General features: G+C 37.5%; 3 protein-coding genes across 3 annotated transcripts; all 3 read left to right on the top strand.

Moving 5' to 3' along the window:
- Nucleotides 1-4,193: 4,193 nt before the first annotated feature.
- Nucleotides 4,194-7,931, top strand: LOC140754808 (trehalose transporter 1-like protein). The gene is made up of 4 exons (XM_073089918.1): nucleotides 4,194-4,445; nucleotides 4,717-4,916; nucleotides 5,315-5,447; nucleotides 5,966-7,931. Exons 2-4 carry the CDS (start codon nucleotides 4,770-4,772, stop codon nucleotides 7,258-7,260), a joined length of 1,575 nt encoding a protein of 524 aa, XP_072946019.1. The 5' UTR covers nucleotides 4,194-4,445; nucleotides 4,717-4,769; the 3' UTR covers nucleotides 7,261-7,931.
- A 5,732-nt stretch (nucleotides 7,932-13,663) lies between these two features.
- Nucleotides 13,664-17,264, top strand: LOC140754880 (facilitated trehalose transporter Tret1-like). Its single transcript, XM_073090039.1, has 3 exons — nucleotides 13,664-13,869; nucleotides 14,478-14,610; nucleotides 15,979-17,264. Exons 1-3 carry the CDS (start codon nucleotides 13,699-13,701, stop codon nucleotides 17,262-17,264), a joined length of 1,590 nt encoding a protein of 529 aa, XP_072946140.1. The 5' UTR covers nucleotides 13,664-13,698.
- Nucleotides 17,265-20,129: 2,865 nt separating this feature from the next.
- On the top strand, nucleotides 20,130-22,408 carry LOC140754879 (facilitated trehalose transporter Tret1-like). The gene is made up of 4 exons (XM_073090038.1): nucleotides 20,130-20,168; nucleotides 20,272-20,404; nucleotides 21,090-21,590; nucleotides 22,272-22,408. The coding sequence occupies exons 1-4, from the start codon at nucleotides 20,130-20,132 to the stop codon at nucleotides 22,406-22,408; spliced, it is 810 nt and encodes a 269-aa protein (XP_072946139.1).

Raw genomic sequence — 22,408 nt, 5'->3', positions numbered from 1 at the left:
AAAGAAACATTGTTAGTGAGACGAATATGAGGAGGACGAATATGACCAAAGTTTGGATGGTACCCTTTATATAAGTACTTGTTATTGACTACTAAATTAATTAATATTAATAATTATATGTCTTCATTTATATAAAGTATGTGTGATCCTCGATCAATTTCATTTCGCGTTTTTGCACATTAAGTACATACAAACATACATAGGTACAAACTTTCTGATTATTAATATTTAAAGGATTACACGAAAGAAGCAAATTTAAGTATTTTATTACCATACCAATGTTTACGATTTAAAAAATAATTAACAACTTGATAGTAGAAACCATACGGTGGATTATTTCAGTCACGATGTGTTTACAACTGCGTTGGTAGGTATGTAAAATACATTGCATTTTTTTAAATTTATTCAATGCCCATAATGTGTTGCCCATATTGTAATTTATCAATTTATTCCTAATGCCCATAATGTAATGCCCATATTGTAATTTATCAATTTATTCCTAATGCCCATATTGTTATTTATCAATTTATTCCTAATTCCCATATTGTAATTTATCAATTTATTCCTAATGCCCATATTGTAATTTATCAATTTATTCCTAATGCCCATAATGTAATGCCCATATTGTAATTTATCAATTTATTCCTAATGCCCATATTGTAATTTATCAATTTATTCCTAATTCCCATATTGTAATTTATCAATTTATTCCTAATGCCCATATTGTAATTTATCAATTTATTCCTAATGCCCATATTGCAATTTATCAATTTATTCTAATGCCCATCTTTCGCTTGCCAAACCCCCACAAATTCGAACGTGTGGATAGCGTTTGTGATTGTGAAAGCAAGCTAGAAGCCATTAAAGCAATTTTTGTAAGACCATTCTAATTATCACTATTTGTTTATTTATTATAAATTGCATAAATGGTTATTTTGATTTTAGTACAAAGGGAAGAAAGACAAATATACTTACTCAATACCATAAGTTCTAATACTATGAGTTTACAATCGCCCAATGAATCAAGTTATCATTCATTGAATACTAAAAAAGGCGTAATTTATGAACTGGAAAATGGAGTCATTTTAGACCACACTTCACCAAGTTGGTCGACATTAGGCTACTGGAAAACGCCATTCATGAAACAGGTACGTACAAATATTTATCATATTGTCTCTAGATTACAATAGAACTACGGCATCCCCTGCCTGTCCGCCGAGTAGAAGCTCCGACCTCTCAGCCAACTGCCTCGATGAGGACATTAGGCCAACATTAGGCCATAAATATCGTGGCAGCAACAGATAACCGCGACATTTTCAACGATTATTTTTTTATATAACAAACGAACATGTTTACCTGATAGTAAAAACTGCCGCCCATGGACATCTGTCACTAACTACTAGGATGGTCGTGTCATTAAAGTCAGTAGGCATATAAGTCAGTAGGTAGTCATAAGTCACAAATTAAATTCAGATAATGACTATTCATGGCCATAAGATCATAAGGTAACCTACATTAGAGTAGAGTACATTAGAGTGAGAACACATACATGCAAATTATTTATAACCTTGCATTCAGTTTTGAAAAAGTAATTAATTTATCCTTCAAAATAATTTCTATACACAAAAAACATTTTTAGAGAAAAGGAGATGTTTCAAAATGTATGGGCTCCCGGCCACCTTTTGTACACTATACTAAAAACTAAGAAAACATGCAAAGAACAATTCGTAGGGGTTCATTTTCTTCAAATCATGTTCGTTTAATTGTTAAAAAACAATAATTTACACTTAATCTTGCAACACAACAGTGGAAAAACATCATGGCGGTAGTGATTACCGTAATAATGTCATCTGTCATTCTATTTTAACGTACTATATACATTATATACTTTTTAATATATTTTTTACGCGAATGGGCGTAGATATATAAATATTGTATTGTATGTATTGGAGAAACAGTACCTATATTTGATAAACATTAATTATATTTACTTTCATAAATCTTGACTTAAAACAAACATACCAAAATATGTACTTCCATAACAATTTATTTTAGTTAAAACATTTAAGTGTGTAAATAAAACAACTTTCAGTACACATCTAGATAATATTTTATTTATTCTTCACTTAGATATATTATTTATTCATTTTCAATATCTTCCCTTATCAATATTTTCATCCAATCATGTAGCAGGTTCTGTAATATCCTGTGACGAGCTCAGCCCAAACATCAAACAATGGTATAATGTGAGCGCAGCTACCTACGACTACGGTTCGTTGCCCAACGATGCAGTTGCAATAATAACTGATTATTTTGTCATTCCAAGAATGTCCTTGTCTTGCTATTGTAATTATCTAAAAAAAGAGAAATGTAAAAAGATTAGCTTCTCCAGTTTAAAATTATTAACTATTATTTCACGATTAATACAACTAACTGATATATATTTTACCTGATGATATTCAATCCTTGTCAACACAATCCACAGCGATCGCACGAAAATCACAAGAGTCCATAAAACATAAGCTGGGTAAACAAGTAAGGTAGAATCAGTCCAAAATCGTAAGCAGCACAGAGCAAAAACATATTTAGGATTGAAATGGAATCTTCTCATCAGTACATATTTATTCAACGTTTACATTGGATTCCACTAATATAATATAATATGTATATATCTACTTTTACACATATCAAATTGACAACTTCTTCTTTTTTAATTTGACATGTCACTTACATCTATAAAACCAGATACTATTTAAAAGGTTTTGTTATAATTATTATAAATAATAAATTAAATTCAGAAATAATGACGGGATACCGAAAACAAGAGCCAGGTTGTAAAGTACTAAGGTAACAATAACTTTACGACAGAAACAGCGAAATACAGAATTACCGACATCCAAAGAGTATAGTAACCTATGTGTGGGGTCACATAGGTTCCCTGACCGACATCCACAGATTTGAAAACTTGACATTGACAGTATTCCGCCTTATTTAATATTTCAATGAGGAATGCTTATTTTAAATATTTTAAAACAGGAATACTTTAGGTTATCAAAATATATGTGTATTTTTCTTCAATTATACAAATTATTCCTGTTTTATAGATATAGTGTACATGAGATGGCCGAAAATGAAACATCTCCTTTATGAATAAATAACTAATACTGCGTAATTTACGTAATAAATAAATAATTATTTCAAATATATTAGGGACATTTTAGCAAGGATACGTGGCAAAACTTTTTTACGCAAATATTTCAATTCTCAAAACTGGGTACATTTTCTTGTTAGGAGTGAGTAATCTTTACTTATCTATGGTCACAACATTATCGCCTTTTAACAATAGTGTCCTGATTGATAAGAAATATCTGGGATTTGTAACCTGGACCCTTGCTAAAAGTCGAAATATATACCACTAGGGTTTTACCACATTTATTAATTTTATTATATTAAAATTAATAAAGTAATCTTTTAATTACGTTCACTATTTTAATGCACAATACGGTTCATGAGGTAGAGTCCTGTGACATCACGTGGATCACATATGTATTAAGTTTTGAAAATATTAATGTCCTCGTCGACCTCCATCTAATAATAATTTAAGTTAATTATTAAATAAAAGAATGTGGCTAGCTATTCAAACTGTTGTTTTAGTTTTACTTCATCAAAATTTGCATCATTCTATATTTGCATTCTTCTTTTCATATAAAAAGAAGCACCTAAAGTCTTACTTTAATATACTAAAACATTTATATCATCTTACCCGTATGAATACTTTGCTAAAATCGTTTTAAATTCATGAATTTATTATGATAGCAACATTCGATTCTCATGTCTATTATATAGTATTGAATATGTTTTGCAACAAATGGTTCTCAATCTTGAGTATGAACCATACATCCTAACATTTTATTTTTTGAACTGTATGACATTTTTTTCCACACTTTAACGACAGTAACTAAAGTAAACATACCTATAAAACTTAAATCAATACCAATTGTTCGAGTGACCTTGCAGTCGCTTAGAGAGTTAAATGTATCCATCCATAGGATTGTAATGTAAAATTTAGGCAAACACTAAACACGTTTTGGAATCGCTGATACGACACACTTGAACTAATAGAATATCAGAAGTCATTATACATATCTAGATGCGTTTATCCAAAAATAACGACTTTAGTAAGTGATGGAAGCTAGGAGTTGGATATCGCCGTTTATGAAACAAGTAACACGCGTTTTTGCACATTAAGTACATACAAACATACATAGGTACAAACTTTCTGATTAATAATATTTAAAGGATTACACGAAAGAAGCAAATTTAAGTATTTTATTACCATAATAATGTTTACGATTTAAAAAATAATTAACAACTTGATAGTAGAAACCAGCTTTTCCATACGGTGGATTATTTCAGTCACGATGTGTTTACAACTGCGTTGGTAGGTATGTAAAATACATTGCATTTTTTTAAATTTGTTCCTAATGCCCATATTGTAATTTATCAATTTATTCCTAATGCCCATATTGTAATTTATCAATTTATTCTAATGCCCATCTGTCGCTTGCCAAACCCCCACAAATTCGAACGTGTGGATAGCGTTTGTGATTGTGAAAGCAAGCTAGAAGCCATTAAAGCAATTTTTGTAAGACCATTCTAATTATCACTATTTGTTTATTTGTTATAAATTGCATAAAATGATTATTTTCATTTTAGTACAAAGAGAAGAAAGAAAAATATACTTACTCAATACTATAAGTTCTAATACCATGAGTTCACAAGAGCTCAATGAATCAAGTTATCATTCATTGAATAACAAAAAAGACGTAATTTATGAACCGGAAAATGGAGTAATTTTGGACCACACATCATCAAACTGTTCGACATCATGGTGGAAAACACCATTTATGAAGCAGGTACGTACAGATACCTTTACTTTTTAATACTTTTCCTTGTGGTGTCAGGATCAAAATAAAACTGCGGTATCTCCTGTCTTTAGGGAAGGAATAAGCTCCAACCTCTCAGCCGACTGCCTCGGAAAGGATTACGGTACGTGTCGACCCATGCCGTCGTAAAAACCTGAAGGTGCAAAACGAACGTCACACCTATGGATAAACTTCTTTATTGTCATAATATGTCAATCGTTGGTAGATAAATAATAAAAGAGGATATTTCAGAAGTAGGAGAACCTTCTTTTCTCTTTTGACTTTAGACTACAGTTTTACAATCTTCTTTCTAGTCAACTTTACAGCTGAATCAAGCACCAAAAACGATAATTAAGTTGAAACAACTAAATAAAAAAAACTTTTTTCAGTGTTTCGCTACCTCAGGCGTATCTTTGAGTACAATGGGAGATGCTATAGTGTTATGCTTCCCGTCAGTCCTGCTGCCACAATTAAGGCAATCTGAGGCTATAAAACTGGACGATGACCAAGAGTCTTGGATAGGTAAGCATATAAGGATTATAATATTAATTAAAAAAATTTGCATTGCATTTACCTCAAAAACAATTTACGTATACAGATAAGTATGTAAAATACTTGAACACACACACAACACAATTGCTCAATCAATTTTGAAAATGCAATCATTAAAGTCGCACTGCTGATAAAGGGAATTAGATCAGCCCTCCAAAATTAGCAATGTATGGGCTGGTAGATTTCACATTTGCGAATATTACAGCGAAGTTACGTATTCCTTCGCCGCATAACTTATTAGTTTTAAAACGCTTAAAGCTTTTGAAGAGGATCCAGAAATTCATACATAATTAACACAAACAAATGGTGACTCGCTTTGTTTAGTGATAACCATACCAATCATGAAGCACCCGGTAGATTTAAATAATTAATTTAGATTTCTGTTCTGAGTTCGGATAATTATGTTTGTCTTTTTATGTGTACACATCACTCAGAAAATCTTATTTTATAACATCTTGAAATGGAAAACAGTTTTTATTTATTTTCAGCTTCAATATTCGGATTAGCTCAAATCATTGGCATAATAATCGTTCCATCGGTCATGGGAAGATATGGGCGAAAAACTGCGAATGCTATTAGCAATGGACTTCTGGCTGTCACCTGGTTCGCTCTGTTCTTAGCGTCAGACTACCACACAATCTTATTTATCAGACTCCTGCAAGGGCTATCTATAGGTATGACCTCAATCCTCGCGCCAATCATTATAGGAGAGTACACGAGTCCGAAGTATAGAGGAGCATTCTTAAGTACCATTGCGCTCTCATATTCTTTGGGCGTTTTAGTTCTACATTGCCTTTCCGTATTTTTTACCTGGAAGCACGTGTGCCTCATTTTCACAGTTACAACTTTATTAGACTGCGCTATTATTGTGTGCTCGCCCGAAACACCCAGTTTCCTAGCAGCTCGTGGAAGATACGAAGACTGCAGGAAGGTATTTCATTGGCTAAGATACCCGGAAGAGGAAATTGAGCTGGAGAAAATGATTAAGGCTAACATGCGCAAAACTGTGTTGAACACTAACATGACCAATATGCTGGGGAAGTTACAAGTAAAATTAATCTACTTCATGGAAATGGTGAAGAAGAGAGAATTTTACAAGCCTGTCATCTTGATGTTTCATCTACATATAATCAATGAGTGGTCAGGCAGCAACTTAATAGAAGCTTACACTGTCGACATTCTTAGTATAGTTATTGGAAAAAACGTTAACATTGCACTTGTGATGATTTCCACTGATATATTTAAACTGATCACTAATTTCATTGGGATCATAATTATTAGAAGATTGAGAAGACGTGTAATGCTTTTGGGAACTATATCCTTGAATTTGGTATCCTTCATCTTGACCGCTGGTCACGTATATGCGAGGACTTGCGGAGTTTCCACATTTGACTCGCCAATCGTAGGCATTGTGTTGGTCCATTTTCACGTCTTTACCATAGCTATAGGAAATTTGCCGCTACCAAACATTATATCTGGAGAAATCTTTTGCTTGGAATATAGAGGCATATCCTCTACGATAACTTTACTGTTCTATTGTGTAAATATGATCATCAATTTGAAGACCGCTCTGTTCCTGTTTGCCAATATTGGTCTTCACGGGTCGTACTTGTTGTACGCTGGTCTCGTGGGTTATGGATTGTTGGTATCCATGATAATGCTCCCGGAAACCAAGAACAAGACGCTTCTGGATATAGAGGAGGAATTTAGAGGAGTCAAGAAGGACTTCGAGACTTTTATACCACATCCCGATGCGGAACTAAAAAGAACAGAATCTAATTGATAGTATAATATCTATCTGTTGATAATGAGGATGGTGGAACCATTCGTGGCGTTAAGCTGACTGACTCCCCGAGTGAGAGCCCACCTGCCCTTTTATATATTAAAGAATGTATATGCACTCTAGGCTACATAGGCCAGACGTAACAGTGGGGTGACCATATTTATGCCTTATACCAACAGTGATTAAATGTGATTCAAGGGAATTCCAAGGGAGATACTCTATAGGTTAGTAGCAAAATATAACCCATTGCAAGTGAAACTCTTTTCCTATCTGGGTTTGTTTACAGATACCCGTGAGAAGTAGTGGCCTACTACCAGACGAATTATACTCTTGTTAGATACCTCTAAAAAAAGTTCAGTAATTCTTCTTCTTCGTCGTTTTCTTCATTTCTGAAGGTCGTGCTCGTTCTGGTAAGCCTCTGTGGAAGATCTGACGAGCGGCTTCCATGCTACCCGGTCTTCAGCTTGTCTGAGAGCGGTTGTCACTGGAAGTCCCGTTATTTCTTTTATGGAGTCGGACCATCGGTTCAGTAATTAGTCAACCAAATTGTTTCTTTTTCTATTTTAATTATACGATGCAAATGACTATCCATTATCGTAGCCAATCCAATGCTGAGAGTAAAAAGCCACATTTAAATTACTCATAACCCTATAGTTATTTTATTGTTTAAAATTGTTTTAACTCACAGTTCTTAAAAAATATTGCAATGAAGACTGGTAGTAGTAAAAGTAATGAACTTTAGACATTATTTTAGTCATAAGTCTAATCTATAAAAATAAGTAAAATAAAGGTGTATGTATTTTGTATATAAGTTATAAATAAAATAGTTTTTACTCACTTCCCATGTTTATATACGAAGTAGATGACCAGTCGAACTTACCTTTAGCAAAGATCGATCTCCCGCTGGGCAGTTCGGAGGTTATATATTTATAAGAAAAGATAAGATGTTATCAAAACTTCGACAGCGCGATTCAGAAAAGAGCAGCGCCATTTCTTGACGAGTAGCGGGAAGTCGCCACACCTCCGAAACCGCTGAACCCCGGATAGGATTAGATTCCTACCTGAGGTCGGCCTTAGATGCGCCGCTACCTCTGAGGACTATATTGGAACGCCTTGGAAAAGTATGTCCCTTACCACACCCTTCAAACCAGAACACAGCAGCGCTTAACACTGCTGTTATTAGGCGGAAATAGGTGTGGCGGTAGAGCCGCCAGAGTCGAACCACAAAGAGTTCTACCACCTTCAAACAAACACGTGATTAATATAAACAATATATTACGAAGGTGTTGTAAATATAATATTAACTGTATTTTATTACCCAGTCAAGGTTTATGAAGCATTTCAAACAGTTAATTACTGCCTGATAGTACTCAGTTTTCACTTTTGAAATAATTTACAATCACCAGCAGTTATAGCCTAGTGGTTGAAACTCAGCCTCTCGATCGAGGAGTCCGAGGCTCGAATACCAGACACCTCTGATTTTTCAAAATTATGTGCGTATTAGAAATTAAGTATTACTAGTTATAACGGTGATGAAAAACATCGTGAGGAAACCTGCATACTTACATGTAAGATTTAAAAAAAAGATCTCAATCATATGTGAAGTCTACCAATTCGCACTTGGCCAGCGCGGTGGATTAAGACCTAGTCCTCATTCTGAGAGGAGACCTGCGCTCAACAGTGGGACAGTAATGGCTTGACGACGACAATTTTTAAATTACGTGGGTATGTATTTTTATTACAAGTTCTTAATTAACTTCCTTTGGTAATTAGTAAGTATCGGGGTGAAATCTTGCAAGCTCAATTTTACATAATGTCCATGGGCGGCAGGGACCATATACCATCAAGTGGATTACATGTTTGAATACTACACCAATCTTATGTGTAGCAGACGAGTACGCAGTTACTGCCGCCCATGGACATCTGAATAAACTCCAGATGGGATTAGATATTCCTATCTGAGGTCGGCCACAGATGTTCCGCTACACCTGCAGACTATGTTGAAACGCCTCGGAAATTCTCCACTTTACTTCCAAAATTCCAATTTACCACACCCTTCAAACCAAACAGCAGCGTTTAACACTGCTTATTAGGCAGAAATAGGTGTGGCCGTGGTGCGGCCGGAGTTCAACCACAACGGGATCTTCGAAACCACCAGAATATACTCGTAGTAACTCTACACTGTAAAGGAGCAGTAGGACTACCATGAGTTTACAAAAGTATTACTCGCTAGCGACTGCGTAAAATAAATGTATGAAAAATTGTACAGCGCCTCTGGTGGTTACTCGTAGAACTAAAATCCGTAGTGGCGTAACTCGATACGTAAAAAACCTATCGAAATCAAATCGCTAGCGAATGTCATTATTATCTATTGCCATACAAATTCGGTCCCATGAGTCATTAATTTGACAGACGTTGTCAAGAAATACCGTAACGATAGTAGTTATGTTATTCACTAGCAAAATGACAATAGTTTTCTATTTACAATTTCTATAGTGGCGTTTCTATGCTAACTCATGGTAGTGCTACAGGTATATTTAATGACGTCGTCGGGACCGCTGGCGAGTGCTACTATCGTGGTAACGATAAATGACGTCCAGAGGAACACCATAGGACTTATCCGGTAAGAATCCGGAACCCATGCAGGGTTCCCAAAGTATAAAAGATATATATTTAACGGATATCCCCACAAATTTTTGCAGCAAAATTAATAAAGTTGCAAAAATATTAATTAAGTGTTTCAAAAATATATTTAAAATTGGCGAGATATTAAAACTGTATGTATGTACAATATGTAAATTGTATTTATTGTTGAATACGTATAATCTGTTTAAATAGTTACCTGTTTCAATAGTGGTTGGATACTATCGATATACACGATATCTATAATATTTAACTGGTATATCAGTAAAGTATTATTTTTATAAGATTCAGGTATTTCATTCCTCCTCCTCGCGTCGTGTTCCTCATTACTGAGGGTCGTGATCCCCCCGTGATGGAGTCATTTTCTCTGGATGATGTCACGCCATCTACGCCTATCCTTTGCTACGTGAAGAGCCTCGTGCAGGTTCGTGTCGAGTGTCGCACGGATTTGGTCCGACCATCTTATCGGACTACGGCCTCTCGGGCGCTTACCGTCCACCTTGCCGGTAACCGTTAGCTGTTCCAGGTTGTTTCCGTCTTTCCTTGCAATGTGACCAAAGAACTCCAGTACTCTTCGTAGACATATAGAAGAGAGTCTGGTATGCACATTGAGCTCTCGAAGGATGGAGTTGTTGGTGCGGAATGCAGTCCAGGGAATATGCAACATTTTCCTCCAGCACCACATTTCGAAAGCGTCAATGCGATCTCGGTCGGCCTTCTTTAGGGTCCATGTCTCTGACCCGTAGCTGAATATGGAGAATATAAGTGTGTTAACCAGTCTCATTTTGGTTTTTCGTGAGACATTGCGATCCTTCCATATTCTTTGCAGCTGGGTCATTGCATTTTTGGCCATTCCTATACGTCTACGAATTTCCTTTTCGCAAGAGCCTGTATTACTGATGTTTGCGCCCAGATAGATAAAATCGTCTACTGTTTCCAGATTCATTTATTTGATTCAGGTATTTCATTATTATATTGTAATTGTGGTTATTACATGGTGTTTGAAGGGTGAGGTAAGAGAGACATATTTTTCAGAGGCGTTCCAGCTTAGTCCTCAGGGGCAGCGACGCATCTGTGGCTTTTTTTTTCTTATAATATAGGAGTAGCTGACGAGCATGCAGTCCACCTAATGGTAAGTGGCTACTGCTGCCCATGGAAATCTGTAATCAACCCCAGATAGGGTTAGATATTCCTACCTGAGGTCGGCGACAGATGCGCCGCTACCCCTGAGGACTAAGCTGAAACGCCTCAGAAAAGTATGTCTCCCTTACCACACCCTTCAAAAGGAACACAGCAGCGCCTATCACTGGTGCTATTAGGCAGAAATAGGTGTGCCGGTGGTACCGCTGGAGTCGAACCACAAAGGGTTCTACCACCTTCATAATAGTGGCTGACCTCAGGTAGGAATATCTACTCCTATCTGGGCTTGATTATGGATGTCCATGGACGGCAGTAGTCACTTACCATCAGATGGACTGCATGCTCGTCAGCTACTCCTATATTATAAAATATTTTTTGGAAGAATGGTGTTATTATCGATACTTTCTGGCTTCTGACCGCATGAACAGTGGCCATAGTTTAAATATACACAAGTTTTCTATTATACTGCCTGTAAAATAAATGAAAAGGAACATTTGTGGCCACTCTGTTAAATTTCCATTATTTTCACTGAGTCTTGCCTGTGACTATGTCTGAGTAAATTATGGATTTTAAATCGTTTTTTGTATTTTTCAATATTATTTTTTTAATTATAGAAATGAGAAGTGGCTACCATCGCTCTTTAGAATTTTTAATCAACTTTAAATAAGATAAGAGTCCCGTGTGAGGTTCTTCACTCCCCCTGAAGACTAAATTGGAACGTCTCATATAAGTATGTTCCTTATACCACATTCTTGAAATCAGAACACAGCAGCGCTTAACACTGCTGTTATTAGACAGAAATAGGTGTGATAGTGGTGCCTTCGGAGTCGGACCAATGGTTCGACCACCTTTAAAAATGGAGTTATATTTCATAGACATCTCTTAAATCAAATCCTTTCTGAAATGATATTAGCTAATCTGAGGAGTCGATGTCCTTACCTAATGACATCGACGGACTAAGGCGGACGACCGGCGTGCTCTGTCTTTGATCCTTGGGAGGGTATATCGATTTAACTAATTTAACCAATATATATAAAAAAATAGGAGAAATAATTAAATAAATAAGCGTTAATGCCACCATAGTAACAATAACACCCAAGCAAAACACCAAACAGTTCAGAGCACCACCGTGCCGTGCCCACTATTGGACAACTTCTAATCTGTCGACAGTTGCGCGCCCCATTTTTATACCATGATCCAGGTAAGCCAATTATTAAATAAGTAGCAGTAGTTCGAAATTAATATCATGTGATTTTAAAAAACGGAATATTTAGACATTTTTTGTAGAAATTAGACTGAGACAATTTCTTAGACTGAACGCCTCATTCCACAGTCCGTCTCGGGCCTCATGGGTCTCATTTAACATTTCCGCCCCGAGAATGGTATAATTTTAAATAATATTATACTATTATGAAAGTATATTAAAAGTCCGGAGGGTATTCACCCCCTTGAGAATTTGCCCGGGGCAGGGTACTTTCGAGACGAGAGAGAGAGGCTACTAGAATAAAATACCCGACCACATTTTGAATCTCACAGAAAAAAGTTCAAAGGTGTCGTTAAACAAACGCTATGTAAAAAGCGTACTATAACCAAGTTAGATAGTTAATTGTATCAGGCGTTACTTTGCGGAAATCCATGCTATTAAGTTAAGATTAAAACTACTTCGCAACAATCCGCTACAAATATGTATGATGGTATATATTTTAAACCATGCAGTATGTACCACCCTCCCTCCCTCAAAGGATGCATGCAGATGCAAAAAATTAAAAATATACACCACCATACATACCACCACCAACACGTGTTTCGCTCCAAAACGGAGCATCATCAGGGTAAGTTGACTCTACGACGGTTAATCGCTAAGTGACATACTGCATGGTTTAAAATATATACCATCATACATATTTGTAGCGGATTGTTGCGAAGTAGTTTTAATCTTAACTTTATAACCAAGTTATTTGACTGACAAAACGGTGTGGTCTGCAGTAGTTCCAGCTCCACATGTACCATTACGTTAAGTTTAACATTGTAAAAATATTTTTTTAAAGATGTGTGTGTATGGAGTTTCTTTCGCCGCTTCTTCTCCATAACGAAACACCTTGTGAAGTGGTGGTAGTTGTATTGACATTCAAAAGGTGCTCTGTAAAGATCCTATTTTGAATTAAAAAAAATGATTTGATTTGATTTATACCGCAACTGTCCTTACCAGTGTGGTAACCACATCCATAACTGAATAATTTTATATACTTAAATCGTTCAAATTACCTTCAAACTTTAGCCACTACAAACTGTATCAACAAACAAACAGACAGTTTGCAATTGTTTTGTGTAACAACCATATTACTTAATTGCTCTAACGTGATGTCATTTTCATTTAAGTAACCAATGACGGTTCACATTATTAATCTTTAATTTATTAATATTTTATTATTTAATTCCGTTATTGGTGATTTAAAAAAAATAAAAAAAAAAGTAAAAGGTTATAAAGGAAATAAAGGTAAAAGGTAAAGTAAAATATTAATAAATACTTATTTTAGGAATTAATTTAAGAATAAACTGTTTTTTTAACTTTTATTATAAGTGTTATTCTCTACAACTTATTTTTTATTATTACAGTCTTACTTCAAATAATAAGTAATGAATGAAATATAAAAGATGGATTCACCATCACAGACAGTATCAGATCACAACCAAGTAGAAATCGAAGATAGTGGAATTTATAAAGCTATATTCACTAAGGACGGAACGCTCCCTGAAAATGAAGCCATCGAACATTCTCCACGCGGTTCAGTTCAAGGGTGGTGGAGAACACCCTTCATGAAGCAAGTATGTTCAGACATATTATTATATATATGTTCTTCGTGATAAAAACGCCAAAGGGTTTGTTAGGTTGTCACAAAAGTTTATAGAAAGAGGATACTTCAAGATCACAATAATTGGCCAAGTACAAGACGAACTCGCAAATGGCGAGTTCCATACCACCAAATTTTCATTTATTTTTACTATTTGTTATTAAAGCAAACATAAATAAATGCATTGAGAAAATTTGAACTGTATCTATATATTACGGGTCAATAGATAAATAGAAAAGCGTCTAAAAATAGTAGTTTGTTGTATGGCGACCCTTTGTGGTTCTTGTGGCACTACCGCCACACCTAATTCTGTTTAATAAAAGCAGTGTTAGGCGCTGCTGTGTTCTGGATTGAAGTGTGTGGTAAGGGAGACATACTTATCCGAGGCGTTTCAGCTTAGTCCTCAGGGGTAGCGGTGCATCGGTGGCCGACCTAAGGTAGGAATATCTAATCCTATCTGGGGTTGATTACACATCTCCGTGGACGGCCGTAGTCACTTACCATCAGGTGAATTGCATGCTCGTCTGCTACTCACATATTATAAAAAAAATGATGATTACTTAGACGATGATGATTTTTCAGTGTTTCGCTACTTCAGGTGTAACTTTAAGCGCAATGGGAGATGCTCTAGTGATGTGCTTCACGTCAGTCCTGCTGCCACAATTGAGACAATCTGAAGACATAAAACTTGACGCTGAACAAGAGTCTTGGATAGGTAACTTATATTTTTTATTTATTTATTTATTCACAACTTACATCTAACATTACAGGAAAAAAAATCCTAATGCGTTAGTGTAGCTTAAAAATAACAATAATTGACGTCCAAATTACATAAAATATACAATATACATAATATATACAAGTAAAATAATTAATAATTTTCATTATATGAAAGGCTACCCTCGTGAACTCTCCAAGTGTGCAACAGAACAAGTCGATATGGTCTGCTATAGTGTTAAGTGTGCGCAATGCTCGTGTTAAGGGTGCGTCGCGCATCAGGTTGGTGCGTGCGTGTGGCAACGCCAGAAGACGCGGACGTCGCCGGCGCTCCACGCTTCTATCCGGCACACACAACTTCAGTTCTTTCAATATAACTGGGTTGTCAAGTTCACCCTGTTTATATAAGATATAAACCACAACTGTAGGTAGCTATTTCACATTTGAACTGGCTGTAGTATCTCTCCAGGTCATTTCTTGACGACCCGCGTGGCGGAGCGGTCACCATACCTGTCTGACGCGCAAAGGGTCCCGGGTTCGATCCCCAGCCAGACAGACATCTAAATGATGAATTTAGATTTCTGTTTCTGGGTCTGGGTGTTTGGGTATTTGTCTTTGTGTGTGTCCATGGCATCCACGACACAGTGTGGGGCTGTGACTGTAGAAAGCGTTTTATTTTCTTCATAAAAACACACACATTACATTAAATCCAACTTGAACCTCATAAATGAAAATCTCATTCTGGACAAAAAAAGGTGGTAAAACCCTCCTTGGTTCTGGCAGCACGACCGCTCCGCGTACTTTTGGGTAATAACAACAGTGTTAAGCGTTGCTGTGTTCTGGTTTGGGTGTGGTAAGAGAGACATACTTTTCCGAGGCATATCAGCTTAGCCCTGAGAGGTAACGTCAGCGCATCCGTGGCCGACCTCAGGTAGGAATGTAATCTTATATAGGTTTAATTACAGATGTCTATGAGCGGCATTAGCCACTTACAATCAGGTGGATTGTATGCACGTCTGCGATATTATAAAAACATGTGTGTGAATGAGCATCATATCGATCGATTTGCAAAGGATTCTAGGTCAACAAACTGAATATTTAGTTCAGGTTCTAGGTGTTGTTTGTTGTGATGTCCACTCACGACTACAGCCGACCGTCACCGTTATAGTCACCGTCAGCGACTGACGACCGAATACCCTTGTCACCACCGACAAACGCCAACAGCCTCCGACCGTCACCGACGCTCGCAAGCCATCACCGGCAAAAGCCGCAGACTGCCGCCGCCCGTCACCTGTCAGCAACTATCACTAATCCATAAACTCACTATCGCTCATGTGATAACTCCCATGTTTTTTTTTGTTTTCAGCTTCAATAGTCGGGTTAGCACTCATCATTGGCATAATAATCGTTCCATCGATCATGGGAAGATATGGACGGAGAACCGCGAATGCCATTAGCAATGGACTTCTGGCTGTCTCCTGGTTCGCTCTATTCTTAGCATCAGACTACCACTCTATCCTATTCATCAGGCTCCTACAAGGTTTATCCATAGGTATGACTTCAATCTTAGCGCCAATAATTATTGGAGAATACACGAGTCCGAAGTACAGAGGAGCATTCTTAAGTACCATTGCGCTTGCAATTTCTCTGGGAATTTTATTTGTCCATTCTTTTTCCGTATTTTTCACCTGGAAGCAGCTCTGCCTAATATTTACAGCCACAACTTTATTGGACTGTGTTATAGTTGTGTGCTCACCTGAAACACCCACTTTCCTAGCCGCTCGTGGAAGATACGAAGAATGCAGGAAGGTCTTCCGTAGCCTACGGTATCCGGAAGAGGAAATTGAACTGGAGAAAATGATTAAGGCTAATATGAATAAAACTGTAATAAACACTAACGGGACCAGTTTTCGGGATAGGTTTAAAGGAAAATTAAATTACTTCTTGGAGATGGCGAAGAAGAGAGAGTTTTACAAGCCCGTCATCCTGATGTTTCATTTACACATAATCAATGAGTGGTCAGGCAGCAATATAATAGAAGCTTACACTAGAGATATTTATGCCGTAATTATCGGGAAAAATGTTGACATCTCTCTCGTGATGATATCTACTGATATATGTAACCTGATTAGCAATTTCTTAGCGATCATTATCATCAGGAAAGTAAGACGACGTGTTATGCTTTTGGGGACTATATCCCTGAACTTGTTATCCTTCCTCTTGACCGCTGCTCACGTATATGCGAAGAGTTGTGGGATTTCTACTTTTGACTACCCAATTGTAGGAATTGTGCTGGTCCATTTCCACATGTTTACCTTAGCTATAGGCAATTTACCGCTTCCAAACATTATATCCGGAGAAATCTTTTGCTTGGAATATAGAGGCATATCCTCGATGATAACATTACTGTTCTTCTGTGTAAACATGATCATTAGTATGAAGACAGCTCTGTTCCTGTTTGCCAATATTGGTCTTCATGGCACTTACTTGCTGTACGCTGGTTTTGTAAGCTACGGATTGCTGGTATCCATGATCATGCTCCCGGAAACCAAGGACAAAACTCTTCTGGACATAGAAGAGGAGTTTAGAGGAGTGAAGGAAGATTTTGAGACTTTTATACCACATCCCGATATAGAATTAAGAAAAAGATAATGTAGTTGATAGATAAATTATAGCTGTAATTAGAAAAATAATAAAGTTTTATTGTTTTCTTTAAGTTGCCTAATTGTACAGCTGACCATAAAAAAGTAAAGTTCTGAATAACAACAATATCAATGGGTGATTTGAATAAAGAGTTTCATAAAGGGTAACACTTGTCTGATCGTATTCTAATTTAGTTTCTGGATAGCAACGGTGCCCGACCTGAGATAGGATTGCAATCCTAGTTAATGAAATTAACCAATAGAGTTAATGAAAATAATCATCTGCAAGCTTTAGTGGTGGTTGTTGTTGTTTGTTAGAAGGTGGAAGAACTCTTTGTGGTTCGACTCCGGCGGCACCACCACATCACCTATTTCTGCCTCCAAACAGCAGTATTAAACGCTACTGTGTTCTGGTTTGAAGCGTGTGGTGAGGGAGGCATACTTTTCCGAGGCGTTCCAACTTAGTCCTCAGAGGCAGCGGCCTCAACATTAGGCCATAAATATCATGGCAGCAACAAATAACCATGACATTTTCAAAGATTATTTTTTTAATATAACAAACGAAAATGATGTTCACCTGATAGTAAAAACTGCCGCCCATGGACATCTGTAACTACCACCACTTCACAAGGACGTTATGGAGAAGAAGTGTTATTCGTTAAAACTATAGTAAATCAAAGTAATTTGAACGGTAGTAGAGAAACAGTTCGTAAGGTGGTAAAACCAAGCTATGGTACGACGGGAGAGTTACCACCGCCACACCTATTTCTAGCATGCATCAGTTCTTTCCGTGAAATCTGCTTTTACCAACTGTTTTTACGCTCAGTATCCTTACCATGAGTTTTTACGTTTTGACAAATATGACTGTTTTGGTATTTGTTTACGTATTTGCCCATACAAATTCGAATCAGCGCCCCTAGCGGATTGTATTAGAACTATAGTGTCAGTATTGTAACAATAAATGTCTAAATTGACAAAATGGCGCTTTATGTTTTCTCTCTTTTTGCGAACATGTGAAGCAGACAAAAAGACTTGAGCACTTACTTATTGTTCCTTTTACTCAGTCTACTGAAGCAAACGGAACAGAATAATGGATTGACTAAACGTAACGTAAAATTGTGGGATGTTTTGAAAACGGATGGTAAGGGTAAAGATACCGGATTTTAGACTCAAGATATAATATAGGAGTAGCAGACGAGCATGTAGTCCACCTGATGGTAAGTGCCTACTGCCGCCCATGGACATCTGTAATCAACCCCAGATAGGATTAGATATTCCTACCTGAGCTCGGCCACATATGCGCCGCTACCCCTGAGGACTAAGCAGGAACGCCTCGGAAAAGTCTGTCTCTCTTACCACACCCTTCAGCGCCTAACACTGCTGTTATTAGGTAGAAATAGGTGTGGCGGTGGTGCCGCCGGAGTCGAACCACAAAGGGTTCTACCACCTTCAAATCTCTATGCACGAAACGCTGAGGACGGCCACCGGGTGGGTTTTAGTGCGGTAAAAATCCCATATAACCCAGCGTTCCCTATGCGTCGGGTACATTTTGGAAGTTTCCCCCTCGTGAACAAAAAATAAAGGTGGACTTTGGTTAGTTGTACATTCTGTCTTCATATTCTACTTTAATCTTATAAAAGATAACGTTTTCAAATGATTCTTATTTTCCAAAGTTAGTCCTTATCGCAAATTACTTTTCTAATTTGTTTTTTTATTGCAACTTTTGAATAGTAATCAGGAATTTAAAGTTTTCAATTACTTACACCTCAGCAGACATATTTTTTTGAAATTGCAGACTTATATTATTTAGTATACAATTTAGCGTTGTCAAATTGAGACCTAATTTGTGAATTTGTGAGGTAAACCTTTTTATAAATACCTTCTCGTATAATATAAGATTTACAGACAAGCATGCAGTCCATCCGCTGGTAAGTGACTACAGCTTCCGAAGGACATCTGTAATCATCCCCAGATAATATTAGTGTACGAAGGTGGTAGAACCCTTTGTGGTTCGACTCCGGCGGCACCACCGCCACACCTATTTCTACCTCATAACAGCAGTGTTAGGCGCTGCTGTGTTCCGTTTTGAAGGGTGTGGTAAGGGAGACAGACTTTTCCGAGGCGTTCCAGCGTAGTCCTCAGGGTTAGCGGCGCATCTGTGGCCGACCTCAGGTAGGAATATCTAATCCTGATTACAGATGTCTATGGGCGGCAGTAGCCACTTACCATCAGGTGGACTGCATGCTCGTCTGCTAGTACTATACTATAAAAAAAAGTTTCCTACCTGAGGTTGGCTGCAGATATCTCTGACAAGTAAGTTGGAACGTGTAGGATAAGTATGTCTTCCTTATCACACCCTTCAAACCAGAACACTTTAGATACACAGAACCCGAAAGGTATACGCACTTGAAACTGCTGCTATTAGATAAGTAGGTAGGCGATGGTGCCGCCGGAGTCAAACCATAGTGTTCTATCATCTTGTTAAAATATTTTGGATAAATATTTAAAATACATACATTTTTTATTTTGTAAGATAACTGCTTGTTTGTGATGGACAAACAAATCGTGAACCTATCGTAAAAGAGTACCGATCACCGTTGAGGCCCCTTGTCTTTGTATAGAATACCGAACACAGTCGCCCACCACATGCGGTTACAGACGATGATCTTCGCCGACGGTCGTCGAATGTCGCTACAATACTGCCAACGGTCATAACCGGCTGCCTTCAACGATCGATGACCGTACACAATAGCCGAAGACTAGACGACAGTCGTCGTCTGTTGCAGCTATTCGCCATCGACCGCCAACAACTGTCGTAACAACAATTAATTATTTCGATCTTCATTTTTTTTTTCAGAAACCAAGCCCAATCAATATGAGCCAATGTTTTACGTTTTCGCCTTTCACCAAACAGGTAACTATTTTATTGTATGGAAGTGGCAAACGATCATGAATACCATGGCTGTATCGCAGTTTTTTGCTTTTTCTACGGTACCCTAAAAATAAACTAATTTCAGTGCTTCGTGACCCTTGGTGTGATCTTGAATACCATGGAGCAAGCGGTGATAAACGGGTTCAGTTCGGTGCTTGTACCACAGCTGAGGGAGTCCAAATATATAGAACTTGACGAGGAGGCTGAATCTTGGATAGGTAAAGCTTTTTAATGAGATTCAAATAGTAAATTAACAAGTAATCCATCTGACTGGTGAGTGGTCCTGCTGCCCATGGACATCTATGACACACTCCATTGATTCTACCTGGCGCCAATTACAAGTACGTTGCTACTCCTGAGGACTAAGATACCCTCATCTCTAATTATTTTCCAGAGAAACGCAAGAAAAACTACATGCTATAAATAGGTGTGGAGGTAGACCTCACCTAAACGTCCAGGACAATTTCCTTATCTTGTTAAACTTTGCCTGTCAGTCAATCAATCAAAGCGGTCGTCCTAAGACGCGGCGTGACTTTGCCGCTTGGCGCAGGGTCTACGGGCCTCGAGGGATCCCTCCTTACCCGGGCACTAAAACTTTGCCTGTGATTTGTTTTGATTTGATGATATTTATGAACTGCAGTATCTTGTAAACTAAACGAGAATGTAGTCCGCCTGATGATAAATATCAACTGCCGCTCATGAACATTTGTAATCAATGCGAGGGTATTCTAGAGAGTATGAGTGAGGATAAGAGTCCTAATCTAGGTAAGCCATAGAAGCGCTGCTATCTCTTACGACCAAAAAAACTAAGGGACACAAATAGATGTGATGGAGGTGCCTCCATAACTCAACTGCACCACATTTTACTACTTCAGTTATCTGAAAAGTATTTTTTCCTTTCAGCATCGATCCAAAGCCTCTCCTTGCTTATAGGAGCCTTGATAGTCCCATCAATAATGGGAATATATGGTCGCAAGGTAGCAAACTGTCTCAGCGCGGCTATCCTGTGCTTATCCTGGTTTGGCATGACTGTATGTACAGATTTCTACTCACTCCTCTTCATCAAACTCATCCAAGGGCTGTGTGCTGGAATGATAGCCATATTCGCTTCAGTAACTGTTGGTGAATACACAAGCCCGAAGTACAGAGGAGCATTCCTCGCTACAATTTCCTGTTCTTACTCCATTGGGATGCTTCTTGTGCACGGGCTCGGAACAGTCCTCAGCTGGCAGAATGTGGCCCGTGTTTTTGGAGCAATAACATTTTTGGATTGCGTCATTATTTTATATTCTCCAGAAACACCCAGCTTCTTAGTAGCTAAAGGGAGATTTGACGAATGCAGAAAAGTGTTCCATTGGTTGCGGTACAAAGATGAAGAAGCAGAAGTGGAGAAATTGATCAAAAGTAACTTAAACAAATTAGAGTTAAGGCTTCAAAATAAGCAAGGATTGTTTTCTATAATTAAAAGGAAGATCAATTATTTGATCACTATGTTCAAGAAACGAGAATTCTATATGCCCTTAATTTTGATGTTTCATCTACATCTCATCAACGAATGGTCGGGCGCGACAATCATTGATGCTTATACTAGCGATATATTCAAGAGAATTGTAGGCAATGAAGTTAATATGTCGATGTTAATTATATCCGTGGACATACAACGGATGATAACGAATTTGTCATTCGTGGTTGTCATAAAGAAATTCAGTCGTAGACGGATGCTTATTATAACTATTTCCATGAATATTGCAGCATACCTCTTAACTGCTGCATACGTGTTTGCTAAGAACAATTACGGATTGAATTTTGATAAAGCGGTTATAGGAGTTGCCCTTATACATTTGCACGTATTTTGCATAGCATTAGGCAGTCTTCCTCTCCCGAATATAATATCTGGAGAGATATTTGCGTTAGAGTATCGAGGGTTGTCGAGTATGCTTGCTTTGATGTTCTTCGCATTAAATATGGTAATCAACTCGAAGACAATGCCATATTTGTTTTCGACTATTGGCTTGCCTGGTGCATGGTGCATCTATGCTGGATTCGTCGCTTATGGCTTACTGGTTTCCTGGATAATGCTTCCAGAAACCAAAGACAGGACTTTACAGGAGATTGAAGAGAAGTTTAGAGGAAAGCAAGTGACTGAGAAAGTTACGGAACCTTCGGATATGTGCTCGACGCCATTGAATTTAGATGTAGAACATAATCGTAATGAAAAGTAG

Source organism: Epargyreus clarus, unplaced genomic scaffold (genome assembly GCF_041222505.1).
Source record: "Epargyreus clarus isolate Ecla_fem2 unplaced genomic scaffold, WU_Ecla_fem_2.2 ptg000031l, whole genome shotgun sequence".
In the NCBI taxonomy this organism is placed as follows: domain Eukaryota; kingdom Metazoa; phylum Arthropoda; class Insecta; order Lepidoptera; family Hesperiidae; genus Epargyreus; species Epargyreus clarus.
Note: the sequence above shows the minus strand (reverse complement) of the source record. Positions and strands in the feature narration are given on the sequence as shown.